This window comes from Pagrus pagrus, assembly GCF_965226575.1.
Source record: "Pagrus pagrus genome assembly, chromosome: 17".
Classification (NCBI taxonomy): Eukaryota; Metazoa; Chordata; class Actinopteri; order Spariformes; family Sparidae; genus Pagrus; species Pagrus pagrus.
The window spans coordinates 10,202,554-10,227,988 of record NC_140201.1 but is presented as its reverse complement, the minus strand read 5'-3'; the positions used below and the strand labels follow the sequence as shown (position 1 = coordinate 10,227,988).

General features: G+C 42.6%; 1 protein-coding gene across 1 annotated transcript; it reads right to left on the bottom strand.

The window, feature by feature from the left end:
- Window positions 1–2,838: 2,838 nt before the first annotated feature.
- On the bottom strand, window positions 2,839–23,560 carry chrna11 (cholinergic receptor, nicotinic, alpha 11). Its single transcript, XM_084380194.1, has 10 exons — window positions 23,177–23,560; window positions 21,143–21,282; window positions 20,723–20,767; window positions 19,478–19,587; window positions 19,307–19,386; window positions 16,985–17,152; window positions 16,712–16,906; window positions 13,651–13,737; window positions 11,585–11,694; window positions 2,839–8,908 (listed from the first exon to the last, which is right to left on the bottom strand). The coding sequence occupies exons 1-10, from the start codon at window positions 23,226–23,228 to the stop codon at window positions 8,174–8,176; spliced, it is 1,722 nt and encodes a 573-aa protein (XP_084236320.1). The 5' UTR covers window positions 23,229–23,560; the 3' UTR covers window positions 2,839–8,173.
- Between the last annotated feature and the right edge of the window lie 1,875 nt (window positions 23,561–25,435).

Here is a 25,435-nt window from a genome sequence, read left to right as displayed (position 1 = left end):
AAACAGTCTGCATGATAAATCCAACCTCACTGCATCTTATCAGGCCGATAACAGCTCAGCCATGACATTCATATTCGCGTATTCTGATTCTTCAAATTAGGACCTCTTTAAAGGGACACTCCACCAATTTTACACTTGAGGTTTAGTGTACGCAACATGTAGAGTTCTGCTCAGCCTGAAAAAAAAAACGTCGTCAACGCCCTCTGTGGCTCTGGAGGAAGTTTCAGGATGTTTTTAAGCCCCCGTCCGTTCAATAATACGTTTTTTTTCTTGTTCCTGCAGTCGAATGTTCGAGCTTCACTGCGTAGGATGATCTATATGCAGAGAGAGGCTGTTTTCACATTCATTGCTGAAAGTGTACGTTTTCTCTGCGCTCACTGAATCTAATTTTAAAGGAGCGCTATGTAGCGTTGGAGAAGACATTTTAATCAGAAGAGAGAGATCTTCATCGACTGATTCTTTGTTTTGATCACAGAATAAACAAACTGACCTTAAAGGACAACACAATTTCATACTGTTTTACGTTGTTTATATTTGGCGGACCCTGCCACCTTTCCAGCTCCAAACAGTGCTCTGGGGATCTTATTTTCCTCTGAGAACAGCTTGTTTATTCAGTTATGGAAAAAGTTCATATTTATGAGGTTGTATTATTACCTCATTAAAATCGTAATAATGAAGAAGAAATAGGTGCCAGACACACACAGTGTGTACGTGTCCTTTAATACATCTGTGGAGGGGTTATTTAAGAAATAACAGATGATGTCTCAGCTTGGGCTCAGAGAGATTTCGACCAGAAAGCAAGCTTTAATAATTGGAGGTCGGGATTTAAAAAGAGGTCTAATAACAGATTATATCCACTTGCATTCTGGAAAATGTAGTGTTTGAAGTGTAAAATGACTAAAAGTCAGGATATCTCTGCTGCATTAAGTTTTTAGTCAAATTGTTGTCAGCAAACTCAACCATATTTTAATTTCTTATTGCCGGTCGTTCCAGACCCCTGACCTTAAATAAAAATCAGATGCAGACCTTTGGGTAAAAAGTTTGAGAACCCCAGCTTAAATTAATGCATAATTAAAGGGGTGTCAATTTGAGTGACAGCTAGCTGTCAGTCCGGCCTCGGCTCCACCAACGATCAGCCTTTTTGCCTATTTTTGAATTATCCAGGGACTAAGTGGAGTCAGGAAGAGGCCAAAAGGCCGGAGACACCAAACTGAGCTTCACAAAGACCTCTCAGAAACCTGTGGGTGACGTCACAAAGACTACGTCCGTGTTTTGAACAGTCAATGTTTTTGAATCTGTCTTGTTAGTCCCTCGATTTTATGAAATATTAGATCGCTTGAGTGCCTCTTTAAAATAAATCAATGAACAGATGAGTCTTAGTTCATTATTCATTGTGTAAGCGACGTAGATAAAACTTCATTGATTTCCTCGTTTGAAAATGAGAAACGTTCTTTTGCCAAAATGCTCATAAAGAGTCCCCGAGCCGAACTTTGTTGCAGTTATTTGTAGCTAACCTTGACTTGTTGAATGCATTTTATCATAATATCTCCCACCAGTCAAGTGAGAAATCTGAATGAATACAAAGAGTACAACAGTCAGATAGCCTGGACTACAGAGAGCAGCTAGTCTCCCTTGACTTATGTGTTAAGAGGCCTTTGTTCCTCGGGGCGGACACCTCGTGTCCACTTAACCCTGTGACCGCGGCGGCCCGGGCTGGTTAAACAGCGGTCTGTAAAGTGAGCGAATGTGGCTTGGCAGGATTAATCAAGCCTAACGACACATCTGTAGGTAGGCTTGCTGGGAGGAGTGAGCATCAATCACCGTCTGGAGCATCTCGGCCTCCCTTCCCCTCTCTCTCTCTCTCTGCTTCTCGTCAGCTGTATCGACCAGCGCTTTGGGCCCTTGGTAATTAAAAGGCATTGATCGGCCTCAGCCGCAAGATGTTGGGATGCGTTCATGCAGCAGAGCTCACTGGGACCCGTAGAGAGAACAGGTGTGCATGCACATGGGTGGAGATGTGTTTCAACAGGCATGTAATTAGTATGTTGATGTTGTGTGATATCTCTGGCTCCTGCAGGCTTTTTGGTTCATTCGTATGCTTTGCAATGATTGCATCTTTTTTTCTTTTTTTTCTTACCACTTCATTTATACACTCACAGAGATGTATGAGGTCTAATGTGCCTCCAGTGAGGTTCAGCTGAATTACCAGTCTGGTGAAATATCTGCGGCCTGAGAGGACGCTTTGAGAAAAAAAAACAACAACAACTGATTGATTCGATGCATACACACAGGCTCATCTTCTGCCCCACACACACACACATTCTCTCTCCTCTTTTATTCCATCTGAGTGAACACAGTAAATCTAAGTGCTGCTAGATTGCTAGCGCTGCACATTTTTCAACATCAGGGGGAAAGAAGAGTTAGCCCCGTCCAACAGGGAGCCTTGGCTGGGCTGAATAAGGACCCGAACACGACTATAAATACACCCCGCGCTCTTTACTCCGGCTGACACACTGACTGAGTGACACAGTGAGGTTTTACACACCAATCACACATTAGCTTGCATGAAAATATGCCTCTAATTTCTGTTTATTTCTGCGGTATAGTATATTTTCCCTTGCGGTGTGATTTACTGCAGTGGCCTTTCATCTGATGCCTGTGACTGAGTTATGCTTGTCTGAGCGCCCATCTCCCCTGCCTCTGTCCCTCATAAATCCGATGAATTACCCAGTATACCCCCCCTCTTTCCTCCATTAACCCTCCCCTCCCATTTCCCCCTCCCTCCATCCCCCTCCCTCCCCTCTCCTTTCTGAACGAGTGATCAATTAAGGCCCTGTCCAGCTCTCACAGCGCGTCAGCACTTTCTCTCCTCCTCCTATCCCCTCGCTCTGTCATTTTTCTCTTCTTTTTGGGTGTCGGGCCAGCCACTGTCAACACAAGAGAGATAGGAAAGCAGACCAAAGGTGGTAGAAAAAAAGAGAGAATCCTTTATTTTTCAAGACGAGAAATGCTCTGTACAGATGTGAGTGTTTCTAGTTGTCAGTGTGTGCTGAAGGAGGACATCCTTCTGCAAAAAAAACCCCCCACTGGCAGGAAGTTTACTTTCCGCCTGCTGGGAGACTTGACTTTTCAGAGAGGAAGAGAGAGGAGACAGAAGATGAAGAGAGAGGTATAGGGATAAAGTATTTGCACAACTGTCACAGTGAGAGAATGTGTGTAGTCGGTAGAGACAGTGTCGGTCAGGGATGTAAACTTATTTGTCCAACAGAAAGCAAGAACGTTTTCTTGGATGGATTTCTTTAAAGGACAAAGCGGCCGATACTCTACTTTTCTTATTGTCAACAAAAAACATTTATCTTACTCACAAACTGCCTGATGAAGCGTATTCCTGTGTGCCATAGCTCGCCATTGCTTTTCATAAACTATCAAACAGATAAATGAGCCACACACTGATGCACTTATTGAAATGTTCCTTCATTATAATACCCTCGCACCGTTGTTTATTTAGTCTGTCGCTGCAGTATTCACTCGCTGTAGCAGCGAATCTGTATTAATCTGCAGCTGAAAATAGTCACAACAAATGCTCTATTTACTCCTGTCTGCTAAAAACTGCAGTGCACAGCAGACTGTTTGGGGAAGTGGGGTAAAATACTGAGCGACAGTTTTTTTCGTGGGATTTGTTGACAATAAAAAAATACCGAGTAACTCCAGCCTTATCCTTTAAAGGGCTGTTTGGTTTCGGAGGAATCTCCCCTTCTACAGTCAGGCAAACCTTGCTTACATCTGAATGTATGGTTGAGTAATGAGCTTAGTTTAGATTGCTCAATCACAGGTATCAGCGGCTCAAGTGCAGGGAAACACATTTTGTCCAGGGTTTAATACAAAAACATCTGTTTTCACCAGCGATGCATGACAGTGGTATCGGCTGATAAAGGCTCTAAAATGAAATATGGTGGCTCACCCGGTAGAGCAGACCCATTCAACTGGCAGCCCGGCGGCCCTTTAATCATTCTGCTAGAAGAGTAATTTGCCCGTTCATTATTTGGATCCGTTGCTGAGCACAAAAATACTCTTAGTTCATTAAAGAGTTTTAACCCAGGCGGTTTATGCAGAGGGAATTAGCGAGAATCAGAGGTGGGATGTAGCGAAGTACAAATACGTTGTTTCAGTACCTAAGTTGAGATTTCAGCTATCTTTACATGAGTATTTATTTTTCTGACGACATTTTACTTTTACTCCCTACATTTTAACACAAATATCAATACTTTCTACTCCTTACGTAAAAAAAAAGGCTTGTGACTTTAGTTTGAATGCATTTGAGTGGAATAATTGATTATTTCTCTTTTGTGTCGTTGCATGCCGTCTTCCCAACATCACAGCACTGATTTCACTGATTTATCAGTGCATATCACACATAACAATACAAAATAAGATGTAAAAAAACAGAGAGGGAGACTCGAATGCGGAGAAAAGGAGTGTTAGGATCTGGATTTTTCTTATTTCTCAATTTTTTGCTGCTCGGGGCACTTTACCAATGCAAAATGTTGGTATTCGACGCCCTGGGAATTGGACTCAACGATCAGCTATCTTTCTGTTGCGTTTACAAACAGCTCGGACAAATTCCTACTGAATCAAACAAAAACCTACTTCTAAGATTTTGGTACTTTTGTATCTATGTTCATTTTTCAACAGTGAAAACTAATAAAGAAGTAAAATATAAGAAATAAAAAGTGCATTGTTTAAACACATTCAAATGAGGTTGTACAGGTCAGAGATAGGGAATGTAAAAGTCTGGCTCCTTGGCACTTTTTTTCAAATAAAGAAAAGTTGAGTAGGCCTGTGGTAGAGTGTGCGCTATCCAAAAATAAAGGCTAAAAGCCCGAACATTCATCTAAAATGACACATCAGCACTGCCCAAAATGAGCACATTTGAAAAGCACTGTATGCCTGCATCTGTCAGTGGGCCGTCACAATAAGACTAGACATTACAATATATTATCTTCATTGCAGGAGAGAATATGTGCATATGTGGGCATCTGCAATAGGTCAAAACAGGGTGAAAAATATCAGATATCAGCACGGATCCAATATGGTGCTTCCCTAGTTTTCACCAATCAGGTTCTTTTCTGACAAAAAAAACGATGACACAATAAACAATATTTATACAGCTACTATTCTACTATTGAGTTGGAACAATTTTGACATTTCTATGTTTATTATCAGTGGCTGTGCGTCATAGCTGCATCCACACGGAAACTAATACTGAGGAGAAAGTGACACTATCTAAGAATCAGTGAACCATCGGAGAGATTCAGCAATTATCCGCGCTGAACTGAGCTGTTTGAAGGTACACTGACTGTGTTGCTTCTAGCTATTTTTGAATGACTCATCTGTCTCTTATAATCTTGGGTCGTGTCCAAAATCAGTCGCTCATTAACTCTTTCACTATTCCCCTTATAATAGACACTCAATCGTTTACTCTATAGTGAGCAGGAAATTGAGGTTTGAGACACGTTATGATTCATCATCACTGACAGGTTTAGTGTCATGAAAAGGTAATTTTCCACCAGCCCCGTCGTCAGGATATGTCAGCAGTTAGTGTTTCTGCAAAACACAGATATGTCCAAGTTTGCACGTGTCATACATTTGTACGAAACGTGCTGTATCATGTTCACATTACGTGTTTATTACCTGACCTTTAATATCGGAAGGTGGAGAGGACAGCGTGGAGTTAATCAGTCGGGCTCTAATTTTTTATTTGTAAGTGTGGATCTACTGGATATTTTTGACAAAGGTGCAAGGTGTTTCAACATTTGTAAGCGTGACACCACTGGATATTTCTAGGAGCCCTCTGGACAATCTCCAGCCGTGTCTGTGGTGACCGAAACTGGATTTTTTTTCAGCGGGAGTCGGCCCATATCCAGCCATTTTTGTGACGACATAGCAGGGTGATTTTAAGGAGACTGCTGGGAATTTCCAGCCATGTCTGTGGTGACCAAAACTGGATATATTTGAGGGGAGGTCAGGCCATCCCAGGCTGTCTTTGTGGCAACCAAAACAGGTGATTTTTAGCAGACCTATGGACAATTTCCAGCCGTGTTTGTGGCAACAAAATAGGATATATTTCAGGGGAAGTCGAGCCATTTCCAGCCGTGTTTGTGGCGGCCAAAACAGGTACTTTCAGCCAAACCATGATGATTTCCTAATCATAACCAAGTGGTTTGTGTGGCTTAACCTAACCAGAGAATAAGCAAAGCACTGTGACAAGAGAGAAATAGAAAATTTTACCAAAAGAAATGTAAAGTTTGAACTTAGCTTTGCAGAAGCGTATTTAGCTAATATTCATTTTGGTGACTGGGTTGTTTTCACATGTGTATGATATGACATCTCATTGTGGGAATTTTTGAGGGCACTATAGTGCATATATTTCACATTATCTGGTTTTGAACAGTCATAGTAAGTACAAAAGAAGGAGACTGTAAATTTGATATAATCTAATTTTCTGTAAATTGCTTAAATGCATAATAAAACCCGTACTTTGGTCAGGTCAGACAGCAATCCTCCGAGAATATTAACATGTGAACCCACAGACATCTGTGAAATGAGCTAAGCTAGGTTAACCTTGCATTCAGCCTACATTCAAACTGCTAGCAGAGACAAAAAAAGTAATTTACGTTTGTCTGACTTCGGAAGAAAAAGTTCAGTCCTCTCAAACCAAAGTAATTCAAGACATATTCTGCTCATTTGACACCATTTCCTGCAGATTATCTCAGTCTGAAGGTCGTACTTCAGATGTAAACCTTTTTAAATCACCACTTTAGCAACTGGAGCCAAATTCATGAATATATCTCTATTAAAATCCCATCACTTATTTTAGATCGATGCGAAATCACTCATGATGAAGCTGTAAAGCCCTGAAGGGATCTGACAGAAATTTGATGGGAAGTTGCTTCCCCATGTAAGTTTCGATAATATGAATGATCTTATCCCTTTTCTGTGCCTCTCTCTTCTTTTAAAAGACCTGACCTCCCGTTTCAGTTTTTAAAACCTTTAATATAAAATCCAATGAGATCCGTTGGCCTATTAGGACCTGCCAGATGCAGTTAGGTAACTACCTCATGACTTATTATCGGTTCAAGCCTCCACTCTGGTGGAGCCACCGGCCACTGCTGTCGCTGATGACCGTTTAATTTAGTTCCCCGGTCATGATAAGTGCTGCACACTGTGCCCGCTGCTGAGGAGCTTTTGATCTCTGCTGATTGTTGCAGATTGGCAATCGTCTCAAACAGATAAGGCTTTGGAAATTTAAAGTGGTTTGCGAGCAGAGAGGGGACTTCATCTTTTAAAAGCTTATTAGTCTCAAAGATTATCTAAGGTCTTTCAATTTGACGGTCATTAGATGGATGTGATTGAATAATAGATGAGTTCCTCCTCTGTTCCTCTCTGCTGCGGCGTTCCCGATCTTCAGTCCAGTTTTGTATATCCGAGCATCAGGACGCTCATTCTGCCAATGTCACGAGGGATGTGGTCTGGTTCCTTCACGACCGCTCTCTGTTGCCCGTCCTTGTAAAAGTCCATTTCTCTTCTCCCCGCCCTCTCCTCCTCACATCACTTTAAATGATGCAGTCTTTTCTAAACATGTGGGAGTGAAGGACTGTCTTTACTCCTTGAGAAAATAAAACAGCCAACTGTCTGTCTTATTTATCTGTGCCCCCTCTAAAGCCTGTCTCTTTTCCCCTCTTACTCTCTCAATCTCCCGCCTGCTTTAAGAGCTTTCTTACTTGAGTTTGCTTCTGAATGATAATCTTCTCTTTCTTTTTCCCTTTCTCCTAATTTTGGGGGAAAGTCTTTGACAGAGAAGAATCCATTTCACCTTGTCAAGCATCTGATAAAGCACCCTGCTCACCCTAATCTCATTCTAAGTTCACGCTGTTACCCCCGTCCTCATCTGTTTTCTTCTTATATTTCAGTTACAAAACAGAATCTATTGCAAAGAAAACCATTTGTTGTTTTTTTTTCTATTTCCCAGTTCCTCGCAATCACAAATCACAGAGCGTACAGTCAGCTGGAAATTGTATTTCCTTGGATCCAGGCCCACTTCATCCTTCATCCTGTATTTAATTCCCCTCATCCTTTCCTTCACGCTTCTCCTCCTCTTTTTTCCTCTTTGCTTTCAAACGAAGTCCTTTGAAATAGCCTCCACAAAGTTGGGGGCAGACATGAGGATGGAGATGGTGCATATGATATTGAAAACGCTGAACGCCACCAGACACAGGCGGTCGATTACAGCACCTGCAAATTTCCACTGGTCGCTCACGCTCTCGGCCTCGTCCTGCTCCCGGAAACGGTCTGCCATGTACCGCACCTCCTCCAGGATAGCCTGTAGCTGTGGGTCTCCTATCCCCGCAGTCGAGCACCCTCCGAGCCCTCCAGGTCCAACTCCAAAGCCCCCACCACTGGAGACAGTGCTGGGGCAGCCTGTATCCATATTGGGGGTCGGAGGTGGAGGGGAGCTGCAGAACTGAGATGGCAGGTGCGGAGGCGGGCTTCCTGCTACTCTCGGAGGTCCTGTGGAGATGTTATTCCTCTGGACAACCTCTGAGAGCATCGAAGGGTCCTCTATGCTCTGGAAGCCCATGTAAAGAAGGTTCCCGTTGTTGTTGGCACTGGACTGGGTGTGGAGGTGAGGGTGCCCCGCATGGAGGGGCCCTGTTTGGAGAGGAGCCAAGTTCTGCGGGTGCAGCGGATGGAGGGTGGGGTCCGGAGGGTTCGGGATGCTGCCGCTCTGGGAACCCGAGGAGCAGCGCCGCAAGTGGGGGGCACACGGGGGGCGCTCTGGGTCGTCATTCTCTCCTGGCCGCTTCATACGCAGGAACCAGGCGACCCACTGCAGCAGGACGAGCTGCACCTGTAGAGAGAAACAGAGTTCAGTTCAATTTGTTTCAATAGCACAGTAACAGAGAAAGCTACCAGCTAATACTACCAAACAGGCCGAGCAAAGAGAAACTCTAGAAGAAAAGACGAGAGTTGTGCAAGTGGGTGAAGTAGAGATGTAGGAGGGGATTAATACCAGCAAAACAAACAGGAGGTTAGCTGAAACGATGATGCCTACAGCTGCTTTAATGCCGCGCCAAGATAATTTCTAAGTACAAAAAATGCAACAAAATCTGTATTCTGATCAAGCCACGATTCGTATCCCGATTGGAACAAATTTGTTATACAGTTGTACTGTTATTTTGAGTTTTCTGTTTGGTTTAGGCAACAAAAATACTTGTGTAAATGTTGAAAAGCTTTGACATTACAAAAATGTGATTGGTCACTGATGCTCCTGGAGCCACATTATGATGTACCAGAAGCAATACCAACCCGGCGACATCAGATTGTGCAAAAATCGATAATGAAATAGATGAATCAACCAAAATTATACATATATACTGAGTACATTATCTCATAAGCTATAAAAAAAAGAAAGAAAAAGGAGATAGAAGTGCTGACAGGAATATGAAACAATTTTTTTTTTCTTATTGCCCTTGTCATGGCTTTATTAGACATGACGGGTGAAGCGTGACAGGAAACGGGGTTGAGAGAGAGAGGGGAAGTCATGCGGCAAAGAGCCACAGGTCGGAGTTGAACTCTGGGTCGCTGCGGTAGGGACACGTCCTCTGTACATGAGGCACGCGCTTTACCAATTGAGCTCCTGGGGCGCCCCAGTGCAAGTATATTTTATAAATTAATCTACTGTTTTTCTCTTTTCTCTTTTGACAGGAAGTGACATATTTAGCAGCCGACACTGCAAATCCTTCATTTTCCCTCAGAATGAGGCGCAATTTCCTCCCGTCTGTCAGACAAAATCAAATTTTGTAAAGAATTCCTCCCTACTTTGTAATTTTATAAGTATAAGAAACTGACAGAAGTGAGAACAAAGAGCACAAAAGCATGTATGCAGAGAAAAGGAAATACATATATTGAAAGCTGTGGGCACTGAAAACCACCCACACATCCTGATCATCGTATAACTTTGGTGAAAAGCTGGGTGAATGGCCTCATTTGATGGGGACTGACGATGGTGCTGCTTTCAGCCTTGAATCCTGCTTCAGGTGCAGCTTGTAGAGGTAGAAGTATGAGATCTTCACCAGGGAGGCCCACTTAGAGTGCCTGAGGCAACAAAGGCTTTTTAGCTTGAACTGTCTTTCCAGCAGAGAGGATACTTACAAAGACAGCGTTAAATCTGAAACTGTGGAGTCACTGAGATCGACTATCATATTACTGTTTTGTGACTATAACAAGCTTGTAAAAATGTTCTCAGTAAACTGCAGCGTTGAGATAGAAAGATGATTATCTAATTTCAAGTAAATTTAAACCTCGTTCTCTTCTACTCTATTTTCCTCTCTGCTCTCTTCTCCACTTCCATGAAAACAAAACTCCCTCGGAAAAAGACCACGCGTCCCCTGAAAGGGCATATTGGCCCAACAGCATCCAGATGGGTGTCTGGCATCTAATGAGAAGCTAATGTCCAGATGACTGCTCAATTAGCCCCCACCGATAGTGTTTACTGGCCAGGTAACGGTCCCTGTTGCCGCTGCTGTTGATGTTGTTTTTGTCCGGGCTGCAATTATGAACCGCGCTGGTTCGATGCGCTCATCTGAACCACATCAATTAGCTTGTTAATTGGCCATTCGGACTGTCTGAGCAGGCCATTCATCAAACGAACGTCCTTGCAATGTATTGATAAATACAGCATCTGCACTCCCATTCGATCGAGCTCATTGTACATGTATTGATAAATGGAGGCCTGTCAATTTTTTTTCAGCAGTCAAAACATAAATCAAATGCCAAACAAAACCATCCTATAAATATTTGTTGATTGATATTACAGAAATAACTAGAATGGCACTCAAATAAGCCTGATTTTTCTTTCTTTTCTCTTTATCTGGATACACATCGAAAGTTAATGAGGTCTATTCTGGGCCGTGATCCATCCTCCATCCAAGTCTTTTGGAAATCCGTTCAGTAGTTTGTTTGTAATACCGCTGACAAACCAACCAACCAACAAAAGGGTGCAGGTGCAAACATAACCTCCTTGGCTGACAAAACAAGAACATGTTCCAGTTTCAGTCATTCCGCTAACCAACTGAACATTTTTGATATATATTCACATTATAACAAAACTTTCGGAAAAAAGGCCTGATGCATTTTTTAGCATCGAACAGAAGGCAAGAAAAATAAGACGAGGGAATAAGAGGAGAGGATGAGTCAAATCGATTCCGCCCACATATCCAGATCGCTTTGAAAAGCACTCCTGTTGAAGTCTGTGGCGAGGCATTTGATGAACACGCTCAGGCAGACTGACACTGCCGGATGAGTCACAGTCGAGGAAGTCGGAGAATAAAAAGAGAAGGCAGACGAGCACAGGTAGGCAGCACTGACGGATGGGTGAAATGTTAGTGAAAATGGCAGAAGAAGAGGAGTGATACTAATGCTGAAACAGAGATTAATAAAAGCAATAAACCAACCATCTACAGGATGATGTACGTAACTGATTATGCTCTTGAGTTTGTGATGAAGAGTTCGAGCTCAGACTCACCCATTTCGGCATGTTTCCTCCGTTTGGATCGTGGTGATGATACTGCAGAACGACCACGGTGGCGATGACTGACATCCCAACGATGATCATTATACTTGCAAAGTACTGACCTGGCCGGAGTAGACGTTGAAACAGGGTTATGTCATTTTACAGACATAATACATACGTGATTTACAGACACCACTTCTGACTACTTTCACTTTCATGTTATCCACCAGCGTCCTCTGAATACAGAGGCAAACAGACATAATTTCAGCGGTTGTTTCACAAAAGTGTGAGGAAAAAATACTGAAGCATAACATGAATTTATGATGATTATTTTCTCTCATGAACACATCCTCTGATACAAACGAACTGCCTTCTTGTACACGACAGTGTTACTAAAAGAATAATGCTGAAGGCAGCACACTGGCGATTATGACTCTACTTTTTTTTTTTTTAGTTTTTAACGATGAGGATTTGTGTCTTTAGGCAAAGATGTCCATGCATCTGTCCCTGGCCGCAATCTGAGCACACTAAACATAATTTCCGGCAGTGTGCCTGCAATCAATTAAGCCAATTAAGTTTTAACACGAGCAGATGGTTAAATAAATTCTGTTGTTCTATTTTTTTAATATGCAATTCAGTAGCTCTACTACTGCCTAGTAATGTGTATTTTTTCTTTATTTTGTGTATTTTTTAACCCATCCAGATCTCTCTTGGATCGAGTGAGGGGCGTCTCTCCAAACTCTGATCAAACTGGCTAAACTAGGCAGTGCAGATAAACTATAAACCAAGAGTCTGTCACTACACTTCCTATTTCAAGGCCAAAATATTTTCAGAACAGGCTGTAAAAAAACAGCTTTTACCATTTGAGCAAAAGGGAATACCACAGCTCCTTTTCTTTGTTTTCTCTGTCATGTAACACCTATTTCAAAAATGTTTGTGTCTTTCTACTGCATCGACAGACCAGTCTTATGCAAGGGCTATTTTTCCAGAGGTGAAATACTTCTTCAAGTAAAAGATGTGAGAGCTTTTTCCATCACTGTCAGTCAGTCAGACAGTCGGGCCACCACTTCAGACTGAGATATCTCAACAACAACTGGATGCAATGCCATGAAATTATCCATGGAGCTCAGAAGATGAATCATAATGACTTTGATGATCCTGACATTTTCTGTCGTGGCACCATGAGTTTGACATTTGTGTTTTTTTCGAGTCTCAACAAGTTTTGCCATGAAATTTGGTTCAGACATTTCAGTAGAGTTATGATAACTTTGAAACTTTTCATCTAGAACCATCACCAGGTCAGAGTTGATCCAGCACTTTGGTTTATGTGAAAATATCTGCAAAACTAATGACAGTCCCATCAGAGCTCAGCTGTACTTTATGTTTAGTGCTATTGGCATGCTAACAAACCAAACTAGGATGACAAACATGCCAAATATTATACCATATTAGCATGCTGACGTTAGCATTTAGCATTGGCGTTAGCAGTACAACCTCACAGAGCCGCCGAACCAATCACCAGAATAAATATTGGCAATGTACATTTCTGCAAACCACAGATGTGTTGACACTTTGTTGAAAGGTTGTGCTTATGGTTGGATTTAGGCAGCCGCTCGACTGGAGATGTCCCGATGTCTCCTTTAAAAATATCGTGGTGTCACTCTTACAAATGTTGAAACGCAGTCTCGTACCGTGTTCACTGGCTTGGAAGCCTTCTCACCACCATCCCCTCCGCCTCCCGTTCATGACAGTCATTTCATAAATATGTAACAGATCAGTGGTTTGCAGAAAAGTTAGCTGCCAAAAATGTTATCCTGGTGACTGGGCTGGAGGGGCTAGCATGGCTGTGGCCTCCTAGTCTTGGTGATGAATAAATAAACCTGACTTGACTTTGACCTGAGGCTACTTCCTTCTGCACACCGCAAGGAATTACTGCCGAAAACACGAGAGACCAAATATCGATTGTCACTGTCAGACAGAAAGTTGATGCAGCATCTCGGATGAGTTAAACATATTCATCCTGTCAGTCACAAAATCTTTGTGAAAACACACACACACCAACACTGTCACTCACATACCTATAAGAGGGACGGAGTCAGATGTAGCTGGCATGATCTCTGCGACCAGCAACATGAAAACAGTCAGAGACAGCAAGACGGTGATACCTGTGGACAGACAGACAGACAGACAGACAGACAGATAGATAGATAGATAGATAGATAGATATAAGGACTTCATGCTGGAACTACATTTTGTTAAGTAATCAACATCGTGGTCTTTGGCGGTGCCTCTTGAGACTCTCCATAAGTGTGTTTGGTATTTTGATAAATGGCCACACTCAGGATGAGACCAGGTTCGATTTATGTAAATGACCGGCTAATGCTCAAACAGTGAATTACGTTTTGACATTCTCTACTTCTACAGCAAAAAAAAAAGCACTTCCGCACAGCAAACAGCCATTTTTTAAGTTGTCCAAACCTCGCCCGCGTGCACGTGAACACACACCCCATACGCTCCTGCACTGAAACCCATCTCCATCTTCATTTATCCACCTCCACACTACTCACTTCTCAAGCAGATAGAATATAGGGAGTGCTTTGCTGGCATAACTGTCCCCATTCGGCGGCATTCAATTAAACTCCTCGGCCGAGAGATAAAATATGAACGCCCTTTCAGGATATTAAGAAAATTAAAAATGCTTCTTTTATGTTTCTTTTCTTCTTAAAAAAATGACACTTATTCTTTTTAAAAGCATAGCCCTCTGACCCTAGGGGCCTGGCCACTTGGTCCCCGTGTCTCCTCCATCAAGACAAATGACAGAGTATTTTCCTGGAAGGCAGTGTATAAGCTCTCTCCCCCAAATCAATTCACTAGCCTTAATTACATCAATAGGTTAATTGGCCGTGTGTGTAAGGCTTGGCATTTTTTTCTGCAGAGAAATGCTGCGTAATGCACCCTGTATTGAGGTTAAGGATATGCTTTGACAATGCTGTCGCAGCTTGCCTCTGAGCTTCCTCCCACTCAGACGTGAGCCACAAAAACAGAAGCATTTATCTTAATATTTCAGTGTATTGAATTGAATTGGGGACTGAATATCGATTAAACTGCTGCTCACTTTCACAATTGATTGATTAAACATTTAGTCTAATGCTAATGCTAATCGCATTTCCCAAAAAATTACATCTTCATATTGCTTCTGTTGTCCAGCAAACTGTCCAAAACCTAAAGACTCTTCATTTACTATCAATAATGACCAGAAAAAAGCAAAAAATCCTGATATTCAACAAGCTGGAACCAGCAGATGTTTGACATTTTTGCCTGAAAACTTACTGATAATTAAACAATTATCAAAATATTTGGCAATTCATTTTATGTAAATCAACTAAGATGTCTGTATGTAACTAGAACAACTATAATGACACATGACACATTTGGAAAGATTGAAGCAGATCATTTGCTTAAGAAATGTCTCAAACAAATAATCGATTAACCAAAAAGTTGCCAATTATTTATGACAAGCATCTATTTGATTAATCGACCTTCCCTTTCAGCTCTAGGGAGAGAGGTCAGATTCAGAGTCTTTATCGTCCTGATGAGGAGAACATCATCCATCTTGTGCTCTAAACAGGTTGAAGCATTTATTAAAATGTATCAGCAGCACAGCTTCTTCTCTTTCAGCCTATTACAATGTGATTTCTCCCACCTTTCCCTCCTCATCAGTCCTCCCTCTCTCTTTTGTGCTGTCCTCTCTCATCCTTTTCGAATTCTTCTCCTGTCTCTGTTCCCCTTTCGCTTCCCTTCCCACACCCATCCATCTCTGTTCCTCCTCCTCGCATTTCTCATCTTTCTATTTCATCCTGTAATCCCTCTCCTCTCCCGGCTCCACACCCTCTCCCTGTGCCTCTTTCATCCCGCTCCATACTCCTCAGTGGCACTCCTTCGTTTTTAGTTTTTCATTTTTTTGCCTTTATTCTATGAAGGTTTGTTGTGAACGCTCAGGGGGTTGGATGTTGAGGGAAGGGACTGTTGTTGCCTTTTGAGTGTAGATTTTCCAGCTGGTCCTTGATGTAAATCTATCAAAATGGAAATGCATCGCTCCATTTTTCTCCGGTACACTATGTTTAATTCACCTCTCCAAACTTATAAGGGTGGTGTGTGAGGTACTTTTTCTTCATAGAGTCCATTGGTCAGTCATGTGATTTACACAGTCAATCACCCTATTGAGCATGCAAAGCAATATTGTTTTTTTTATCGTCTGTTTAGCTAAAACACTTACTCAAACTAATACTCATATTGATTTTGCGAAACTGATTTCTGAAAAGTTTAAAACCTGCATCCGCGTCCAGGTTTTGGCTGGACAGCCGTAAAGCAAGTCCGGCCCTATAAACACTAAAGTCTAACCCTGACTTACTGAGTGAGTGATGGAGTAAAACTATTGGTCAGTCGTGTATTGGAGTTTCCCTATTAGCCTTAATGGCCTAACGGCTCAAAGGATGTGGCGTGGATGCAGCTCCCAAATTCCCCAGATCCCGGTCTGATTGAGCATTCAACGTGCCGGAACAAGTCCGATCAATGACTTCCCACCCCCCAACCCACAGGACCTAGGATCTACTACCTAATGTCCAGACACCAGAGGACAACCCCAGCAGTTTTGTGTCCATGTCTTGACGGATCAGAGCTGTTTTGGCATCAAAAGGGGAACCTGCACAATATTAAGCAGGTGGTTTTAACGTGGTTAATTGGTGATCGATGTGGAATCTGTAAAAAAAATTATAGCTGTAACTGTAACATTTAAAGTTAAACACGGTGGTCTGACCTATCTAATGTTTCTGCTGTGCTTATTTTACGTACTGTGTTGCTTTGCGAGTGTCTTTACTATCTTTATCTGTGTTATTGTACACAAAAATTGTGATTTGTTCTGGAGAAGGTAACCAGAGACAACCTCAGACACCACCGGCGTTTTCATTTTGAATTTATATCTCACAGTGGTCTGCACCCTGCTGAGCCTTCCCAAAACTAAAAACTAAGACATAAAACTAACAAGCTGTCTTCCCTCATTTCTTATATTTTCTTTTTCCCCGCTGTAGCTGCTTTTTGTCCATCTATTTCCTCCATCATTGCTCTTTTTCATCTACTCACCCAGTGAGATCTTCTCCCCGGAGTCAGCTGGTAACACAAAGATGAGCAAGGTCATGGAGGATAGCAACACACAGGGGATGAGCAGGTTCAGGGCGTAGTAGAGCGTCCGCCGGCGTATTGTCACAACAAACGTCACGTCTGGGTAAGGCTCCTTACAACAATCATAGAAGGCCTCATTTCTGGTGCCGGGAACTCCTGGAAGAACAGGACAGAGAAACATTGACTTTATTGTTCTGTGTCTGGATGTTCTCGATGAAGTTTCACTTTACTCACCGATTAGGTCCCACTCTCCATTGGCCATGTAGCCTGAGATGTCAGCCTCGTTCATCTGGAGATCGAGCAGCCAGCCATCGTACGTCCAAGAGCCGAACTTCAACTCACACCTCTGGATGTCAAAAGGGAACCAGCGAACGTCCACGTTGCACGTGCTCATAAAGATTCCTGAGAGAAGAGACAACGCGGGGGCAGAGAGTTAAAGCTGCACAATCAATTGACTAAATGACAGCACTGAGCCCTGCCTGTGCAGAGGTGACAAGGGAAGGATGTATCAGAGGACCACTTGTGCTGTACAGAAAGCCTGTCCTGAATAGAAAGGTACTTGTCAGAATGAATCATTCATTAATTTCGTATCCAGCCAGCTCTATAGACTGAGCTCTTACCTCAACCACCTCACAATTCCTATACAGAAAAGCTGAGACTGCACACTGCAATAGGCTTTTTATGAACAGAAAGTATGCTGTTTTAAAATTGAGTTTGGGGGGAAGGAAAAGTGACGCAAAGACTAGATGAGAAATAACTTTCCATCAAAGAAACTGGCAGCTGGATTGTCACTCACAAGTTTAAAATATTCTACAGCCTCAGCAATAGAAGGAAACATCACCGGTGACACTGAAAAATGAGATTATGCACAGTGACCTAATCAGATTACCTCTTTTATTATGCAAAATAAACACCCTCACATCCATATGCATGGGCACAGGCAAGCTGGAAATCAGAACGACACACTTTCACGCTGGTATCTACCCACCGGAAAAAAAACAAAGGATCACAACGTTCCTCGTAGTGGTCGCTGGCAAACTCCAGCCTTTAAAGTAATTACTGAAATAAACGAATCGAGCCTGTTGAGACGTTCCGACGCACACAGAACCAAAATGCCAATGAAGCCTTACAGCCCTCAAAGACATTCATTATGAGGCTGTCGACATGCAAATCAGCCTTCAGAGCAGAATGAGAGCAGAGTTAAGAGAAGGTTAGCAGGCTTATGGCTGGATTCAAACTGGAGGCTGATCACAAAAATGACACGGGATTAAGTAGTAGCTATAAACTCTTTTTACACACTCCCTGCTCCCTCAAATGAAGCTACTAACACCAAGGTCTTACAAGTGATCACCTCTGCTCCACCGGGAGAATGTCTTTATAATTACCCCCATTAAATTATGTAAAAGCAGTCAACTGATCTGTGCACCTTCTTGTGCAGTATATTTTTGTAACCCGCCTCTCACAGATCTCCCGTAACCTTGAAGCAACGCTCACAAACACGACACCTGGATTTTCCTGCAGCTCGCCGCCACGTCTCTCTCCTGTTCGCAGCACAGCTCCCAAAATAAAACTCCATCATCTTTCTGAAAATCGCCCTCCTGGAAGACATTACCAGGCCCAGAGACAAGATTCCCTGCTTGCAAATGTCACCTAATCATTGAGACATGAGCTTAAAACCTGTTCCACCTTATCTCCCGTTTTACCATTAAAACCCCCAACACCTTTATCTCTGTAGCTACAAGAGGTATTCTTCAAATTATGGTGTGCAGCAGACACCTGGGATCCTCCGCCTTTGAATTATTTACCGTATCAAGCTCCTACGCCGTGCCTGCCACCCGCAGACCTGTTGCCTTTTATTTACCGGCAATAACAGCCCCGAAAAGACCTTTGAAATTGCAACCAGGTTTCTGTGAGGGGAAAAACTGCTCATTCTTTTCCTTTATCTCCATTTCCTGCTCTCTTCCTTATCATTTTTTTGTGGTAAAACCTCTCCTCCTCATCCTCCTCCTCAGTGCTATCTTTTTATTCTTTTCCCTAATTGGCTCGGATCCAAATCGCATCATTAGGGAGCTGTATTTACATTCGGCAGCAGCCTATTAATAAACATGGCCGCTGAACAGAATTGGTTGGCTTTCTGTGCTTCACTTTGACTTTTACTTCAGAGGGCCATTTCAACCCAGCCCCCCCCCCCCCGGTAACACCAGGGATTCAGTCTCAGCCCCGCTGTAATCTGCTGTATAAAGAAACGGCAGAGGAAATACAAAGTAAAGACCTGTGGAGGGGGAAGGGGAAGGGGAAGCGTTACTTTCACAGGCTTGCACGGGTCTTGCGTCTGAGTTTAGACAGGAAGCCAGTGTCGCCTATTTATAGGTGTTACTCACAGTGCTGGGAACGTGTAACCAGCGAGTAACCAGGGATGCTGTTTTAGACTTAATAAAATATTAATGTCAAGTGTACAAACAGGGGAGACATGCAGAGAGTGCAGAATGAGATGCTGCCGCTGCACCGCAGGGAGACGAGGATATGATAGGAACGAAAGAGAGGGACGAGGCTCACCTGGAGGCAGGTACTCGGCGTAGCCACTGGAGTTCACCAGAACGTTGGTCTTAAAGGTGGAGTCAAAGTCGTCATCTGCACTGAGGAAGGACAGATGGAGAAGTGACACGACTTGTTGAAATATGATGTGTGAGTTGTGTGTGTGTGTGAAGATGTTTATGCGTGTTTTACCTGTTGTAGAGCAGGATGTCTGGCGTCCACACCTGGTCTGTGGTGAAGCGGAGGTTTTTCACTCCGGGGTGTTCGCTCTGGTTCCACTGGAGATAATGGTCGAACCAACTCTTTAACACACACACAGACACAGTCTGTATCTAAGTGGACTACAGGAGAACAGTTCAGAATTCATAAATCAACTTATACTGCTCTGTATATTGTATAATTCTGTACATAGTGTTCTTTGGACTCTATTTTCGTTTTGCTTTTATCTTTCCTGATAGTTTATTACCTCTGCCGTGTCCATTTGTCGGTTGGTTTGTCAGCAGGATTACACAGAAACTTATGAGAGGATTTCCGCCACACATAGATGGAAGATGTGTCTCGGCACAGAATAGACCCAGATGAAGGTGCGGATTACAGAATGTTTTCTTCCCTTCCTCTTACTTTCTTTACTTTCAATTAACATTGAGTTTTTTATTTACATTGTCATTCATTTCTCAGGAAGCAATGCATGGATCTGGATCTAGCAGATTTACATGTATTATTTGAAATTGGATTAGGCTTGATTGAATTAAAGGGGAATGTTGGGCCTTGGCAGAGGTATTCACTCTATTCAGTAGTGAATAATTATGATTAATTGTTACCAGCCAATATTGGCGTAGCTACGCATACGTTGTCAGATATGTGCCGGGATCAAAGCTTGTTTTTATATAATGCAAAAAAAGATGCTTGGGGGGTAATTTACAATTAGTAAATCTTGAGTGAAGTTACTGTTTGAGTGCACTGATGTCATTTTGGACAATTAAGTTCATTGTTAAACTGTTAAATATCCTGCCTCTATTACATACGTATTGTGGTCACATCTGTTTGATAACCACATTTGAGGAATCATCGCCAAAACTGTGTGTTTATATTGGCCAATGTATATCAATATCATCATTTTTTTACCTTTCAATATCGGTATCGGCATTGGCCCCAAAAATCCAGTATCGGTCTGGCTCTAGTCTACGCAAATAAACACTTTGACTTGATAATAAAAGCCAAATATCACTTTTGTGTATTTTTTTACTGTCAAAAAGGTGAGCTACAAAACAGCTGCACTTCTGTCTGAATTTACAAGCTGTTAACATTCACAGCATGTAGGTGACGACATTCATTTACATGTCAAAGACTGTGTGAACTAGATCAAATAAAAATCACTTTAACTCATAACAGCCGCAAATTCATTATCACCCCAGGCGGTCTCTCAGGACTCCTTACCATCCGCAGCCAGATGTTGGTGGTGAGCACCTGGTTCTTCTCATCCTGAAAAAAATTTCAAATATTTTTAGCACGTCTCTTCTCTCAGAAATCATTTGCATCCTTACTAAAGATTAATTTTAATTATGTGTGCCTCTAAATAAACACATGTTTGCAACACATTACCATTATTATTATTATTATTATTATTATTATTATTATTATTATTATTAATGCTCACTTGGCACCAAATTATAATTTTAATTTTCTTTGTATGTCTAATTTCCATTTTAATTAACAAAACAAAACTAGAGGCTGCAAAAGCTTCAGCACAATGATTAACAACATCTTCATATGTATTAATATTAGAAATATATTATGTAACACTCCACTGGAGATAGTGGTTGAATGTGAATGTGGTTAAGTGGGGCAGACACCTACCACATCCATGATCTGTATCAAACTGAGGGAGAAGACGACGGTGAGAGGGTGGGAGTCATTGCCCACCGGCCGCTCCATCCGGTTGTAGTCCTTCAGGAGGTTCTTTAACAGGTTCCTCTGGTGAGGACCCTGTAAGGACACTGGAGAGGCGGAAAGACATGAGAGGATTTAGATAAAACCTCTGGATGTTAAAATCTGTGTCACCTGTAGAGCCCCTCGTGACGGATTAGTATCCGAGAGGTGAATAAAAATGACACCGGTCTTCAAGGAAAACTTGAGGATTGGTGTCTCACTAGCAGTTCAGATGAGACTTTGGGTTAAGAGTTGAGTTCAAAGTAGCAAAGGAAAAGAAATCATAGGACCAGCTGATCATATCAGAAGATTTAGCCCTCAGGAAGTGAACTTCTTTATCTATAAATACATCCAGAAGAAAAAGACTAAAATGAAAAGAGATAGAGGAAGATTTAACGATGATGAAACTGTCAGAAATAACTGATCTTTAATCGCCGTTGCATGTATCTTGACTTATGGTTTATGCTTGGCAAAGAAATATGGAGATGTCCCCAAATTCTGATTAAAATAGTTAACATTAATATTGGAAAATACAGAAGGAAATCAAACGGGAGAACAAATCAGAGGGAGGGAACAGAACAGTCAGTAAACAAATTGTAATCCAATTAGAAAAAGACGGGAAACCTTATGAAGGCATAATTGACGCTAATGAATGTATAATTAGGTTAGTTTGTCATGCTCAGAGCAATACACATAACATTTTGAGTAGAGACGTCTGTGGATTCAACGAACAAATTGAATGGACTTGGAGGAAGTGTTAGCACAAATGTAAAATGTAAAGGATGCTGTGTTACTGTAGCTCCTTCTGTGTTTCATGTCCCATCAGTGGGTCCACCATACACGACCGAGCTTTATCCAAACTCATAGATTTTATTCAATATTGCAGTTAATATCCCGAGGTCTCTTAATCTATTATTTATACCTCATACCACCAAGTACAAAGAATTGAATTTTAAATACTCCTCAGAACATCTAGGATTTCTCCCGTTGGTGCAATCGTGTAGCAATCAAAAAATGTGGTCTTGGATTTTAAAAATACCACTCAATTTGGTGTTACATAACCTCAATTAAGTGCTAGAAAAGCAGACACATAACATACAGTGTGTGAGACATTGTGGGACAGTATGGAGAGACTGTATCTGACTTTGAAGTTTGCTCCATTTATGGTGTGTTCAAGTGATGGCAAAGCTCTGCATGTTTCCCTTTAATCTAGTGTTCTTAAAACTCTGCAGAAACACAGCCTGAAACTTTTGCCTTATCTGTTCTCTTGTCTTTTCTTAATCCTCTTCTCAAAGGCACAAACAAACAGAAAAAGCTGCTGGTGCTTCTTCTGCCTGTAGGGATAAGTTCACCCGCTTCCCTCTCAGCCCTGTCATCCACTGTCAGCCTTTATATTCGGCTATGACTTCTGCTGCTCGGAGCCCCATCAGCTCGGCTGCAGTGACACATCCACAACAGGGCGGCTGGATGGAAAGAGCCGATCTATATGTGCAGTTCAATTGATCTGTGACCTGTTTTCTGTGGGAGTAAAGACATGCACACGGATTTGAAGATAAAAAATCAAGAAAAGCGAAGACATTAGATGACTACTCTGATTCTTCTGCACACTGTGTCTGTCATCTGGATGTCAATCTGCCTGTTAAAGCTTCTCATGCGGAGGCATCAGCCCCGTCAGGTCAACTCAGCATGTGTCTACAGAAAAATAAGAACACAGTGGTGGAAAAATCCCAGAGACGTAAACAGGCAAGCAAACAGGTGAGCCAGATTCTCACTTTCCCTCTCCCGAAGTCTTTTTCTTTCTACTTTAAATTCTTATTCCAATGAACACTTCACAGATCTAGCAAAAACGCCGCCGACTCCAATTCCTATAAAATCACACACTTTGACACTAAAGTGCCGCTGCTGCAATCTGATTCCTGAAAACAGAATGAAAGACAGAGAGAGAGAGGCAGTCAGGCTCACCGTGGATCAAAGCACAGAATCCAGACAGGAGCAGAGCCACCGAGTGCCACATCCTGGTGGTGAGGAGCGGGAGAAAAGAGGAGGCAGAAGAGGAGAAGCTCCGGGTGTCCAAGAAGGAGGAGGAGGAGGAGGAATGAGGAGGAGGAGGGGAGGGAGGAGAGGGAGGACAGACTCAGGAAGCTGCTGGAAATCCCTCGGTCTGCATCCAGTCGGCATCAGAGGGAAGGAGTGTGAGCGTGTGCTGGAAGAGAGGGGAGCAGAGAGAGGAAGAGGAGGAAGAAGAGAGGAGGAGGAGGAGGAGATGGTGGATGTGAGCGCTCCCTCTCTCTCTCTTCCTCTCTGGGAGGTGGGACTAAAATGGAGAAAGCACGAGAGAGAGAAATGTCAGAGATGGGGGGTGAAAGGGCTGAAGATAGAGCAGGAGGTGGAGGAAAGAGAGGTTTTAATTGGTTCAGCGCCATGAGTTGACCTTCTTAAAGACGATAGAAACAGGTGATGCGCGAGGTTTTAAATGATCTGAACACTAATGGAGAACAGATTTAAAAGAGGTCGGAAAAAAGTGTATGAGAAGTGTTTTAGATATGCTCAATTTGTGCACAATAATAGGTACTAAGATGAACACAAAAACTGAGTACATGTAAAACGATTCTCTTTTGCTCTTTTAGCCTCTGAGTTCTGCACAATAACTGGCAAATTATTGAAAAAATACTGGGGAAAAAAATCACTTCTTTGCATCTTCCTTCCTTTTTTCTATGTGAAAAAAAAAAACACTTCATCCTCTGTCTTTCCATGCCTTTCATAACCCCCAGTGTGTGTGTTATGGCTGGTGTTAACGAGTGTGGCAAGATATGTGTCAAAAATACATGGCAGCTGCTGGTTACACATACGATAATACACCACAGCGGTTATGGTCACGCACTGCTAGACTGGAGCTGTGTGTGTCTACATGTGTGTGCGTGTGTGTGTGTGTGTGTGTGTGTGTGTGTGTGTGTGTAAGCTACCCTCCAGTCAGCGGGGGGTGAGCTTTGAATCATGGGGGCAGATGGACTCCAGTTTAATTGAGAAAGTGCTGGGCTCTGCAGGAGGGCAACGGGAATGTGCATAGTTAAACTCTACTTCTCATTTGTCCTCACGAAATGCTGATGCAAGGGCAGAGGCAGCGAGAAACCGTAAGACTGAGAGAGAGAGAGGGAGGAGGAGGGAGGAGGAGGAGGGAGGAGGAAGAAAGAGTTGGACTGTATAATAGATTACCCTATTACTTCTACTGCCCTTCGGAATTACCCCTATCCTAGGCAGCCTGTCACACATCCAGAGCGCTCCCAAGCTACAGATTCATGCTCGGCTGCACACAGAGGATGGAGAGTGGCCCTCGGAGGCGAAAAGAAGGATGGCTAAGTCACCGGTTGAACCAGACAAAACTGCACCAGGCGTGGGGCGAGGACACACAGGGTGCCTCAGCAATGTATCATCAGAGAAGAAGCATCCTGTTGCTGCTGCTGCTGCTGCTGCAATATTGCTGCTTAAATGTGTGCAAAATTGACTTGGAGTTCATCTAATAAAAAAAAAAAGCTCCTTGTGCTGTTATGCACCAAGCACCAGTGTGACACAGTGCCAAAAACAAAATTCATTGCGCTTCATAAAAATACACATCGGAGGCGCTGAGGCGTGGGTGACATCTGGTGGTTCGTTTTTACAACTGCATGCTGGCTGAAGCTCAGCAACACTGGCAGACGTTTCTTTTTTTTTTTGTTTTTTTCAGAGTGAGGTGACGGTGTTAATTAACGAGGAGCAAAATGGAGCTAAATGAAACGAGAAGATGATGAGAGCCAATGCTATAAAGAGAGGGCTAATTAGGAAACAATACAGGCTGATGAATAAAAACACTGAGCAGGTTGTGGAATAAAGCCACAAAGCTAACTGTGATAGTAAGGAGAATGAGGATTATGAATATCATGTGGATCATAAACGTGGTGCTAATAGTGTCACAAATCACTCTCTGCGTGATCAAATTGTTGATCCTGATCGTGGGTGTAATTGCAGCAGCAGAGGTGGCCATGGCTCTGACCTGGCATGACTACAGCTCATCCCGCTCTTTGCTAAATGCTGAATGCCGCCCCTGACTATGCAGCCATCAGGGCTGCTGTGCTGTGTGTTTTTAATTACTCTGCTGATTGGATTAGGCCCTCTCCTACGCTGACACGTCCCCTCCACTTAATAGGGTGTTATCGACAAAAGTAGCACGCGCATCCACTTGCTGTG

Excerpts from the sequence above, each read along its gene's own strand:
- chrna11 (XM_084380194.1), bottom strand. The coding sequence starts at position 23,228 with ATGTGGCACTCGGTGGCTCTGCTCCTGTCTGGATTCTGTGCTTTGATC. Across the intron at positions 19,588-20,722 it reads CCAACATCTGGCTGCGGATG|AGTTGGTTCGACCATTATCT; the intron begins GTAAGGAGTCCT and ends TGTGTGTTAAAG. Across the intron at positions 19,387-19,477 it reads GACATCCTGCTCTACAACAG|TGCAGATGACGACTTTGACT; the intron begins GTAAAACACGCA and ends GTCCTTCCTCAG.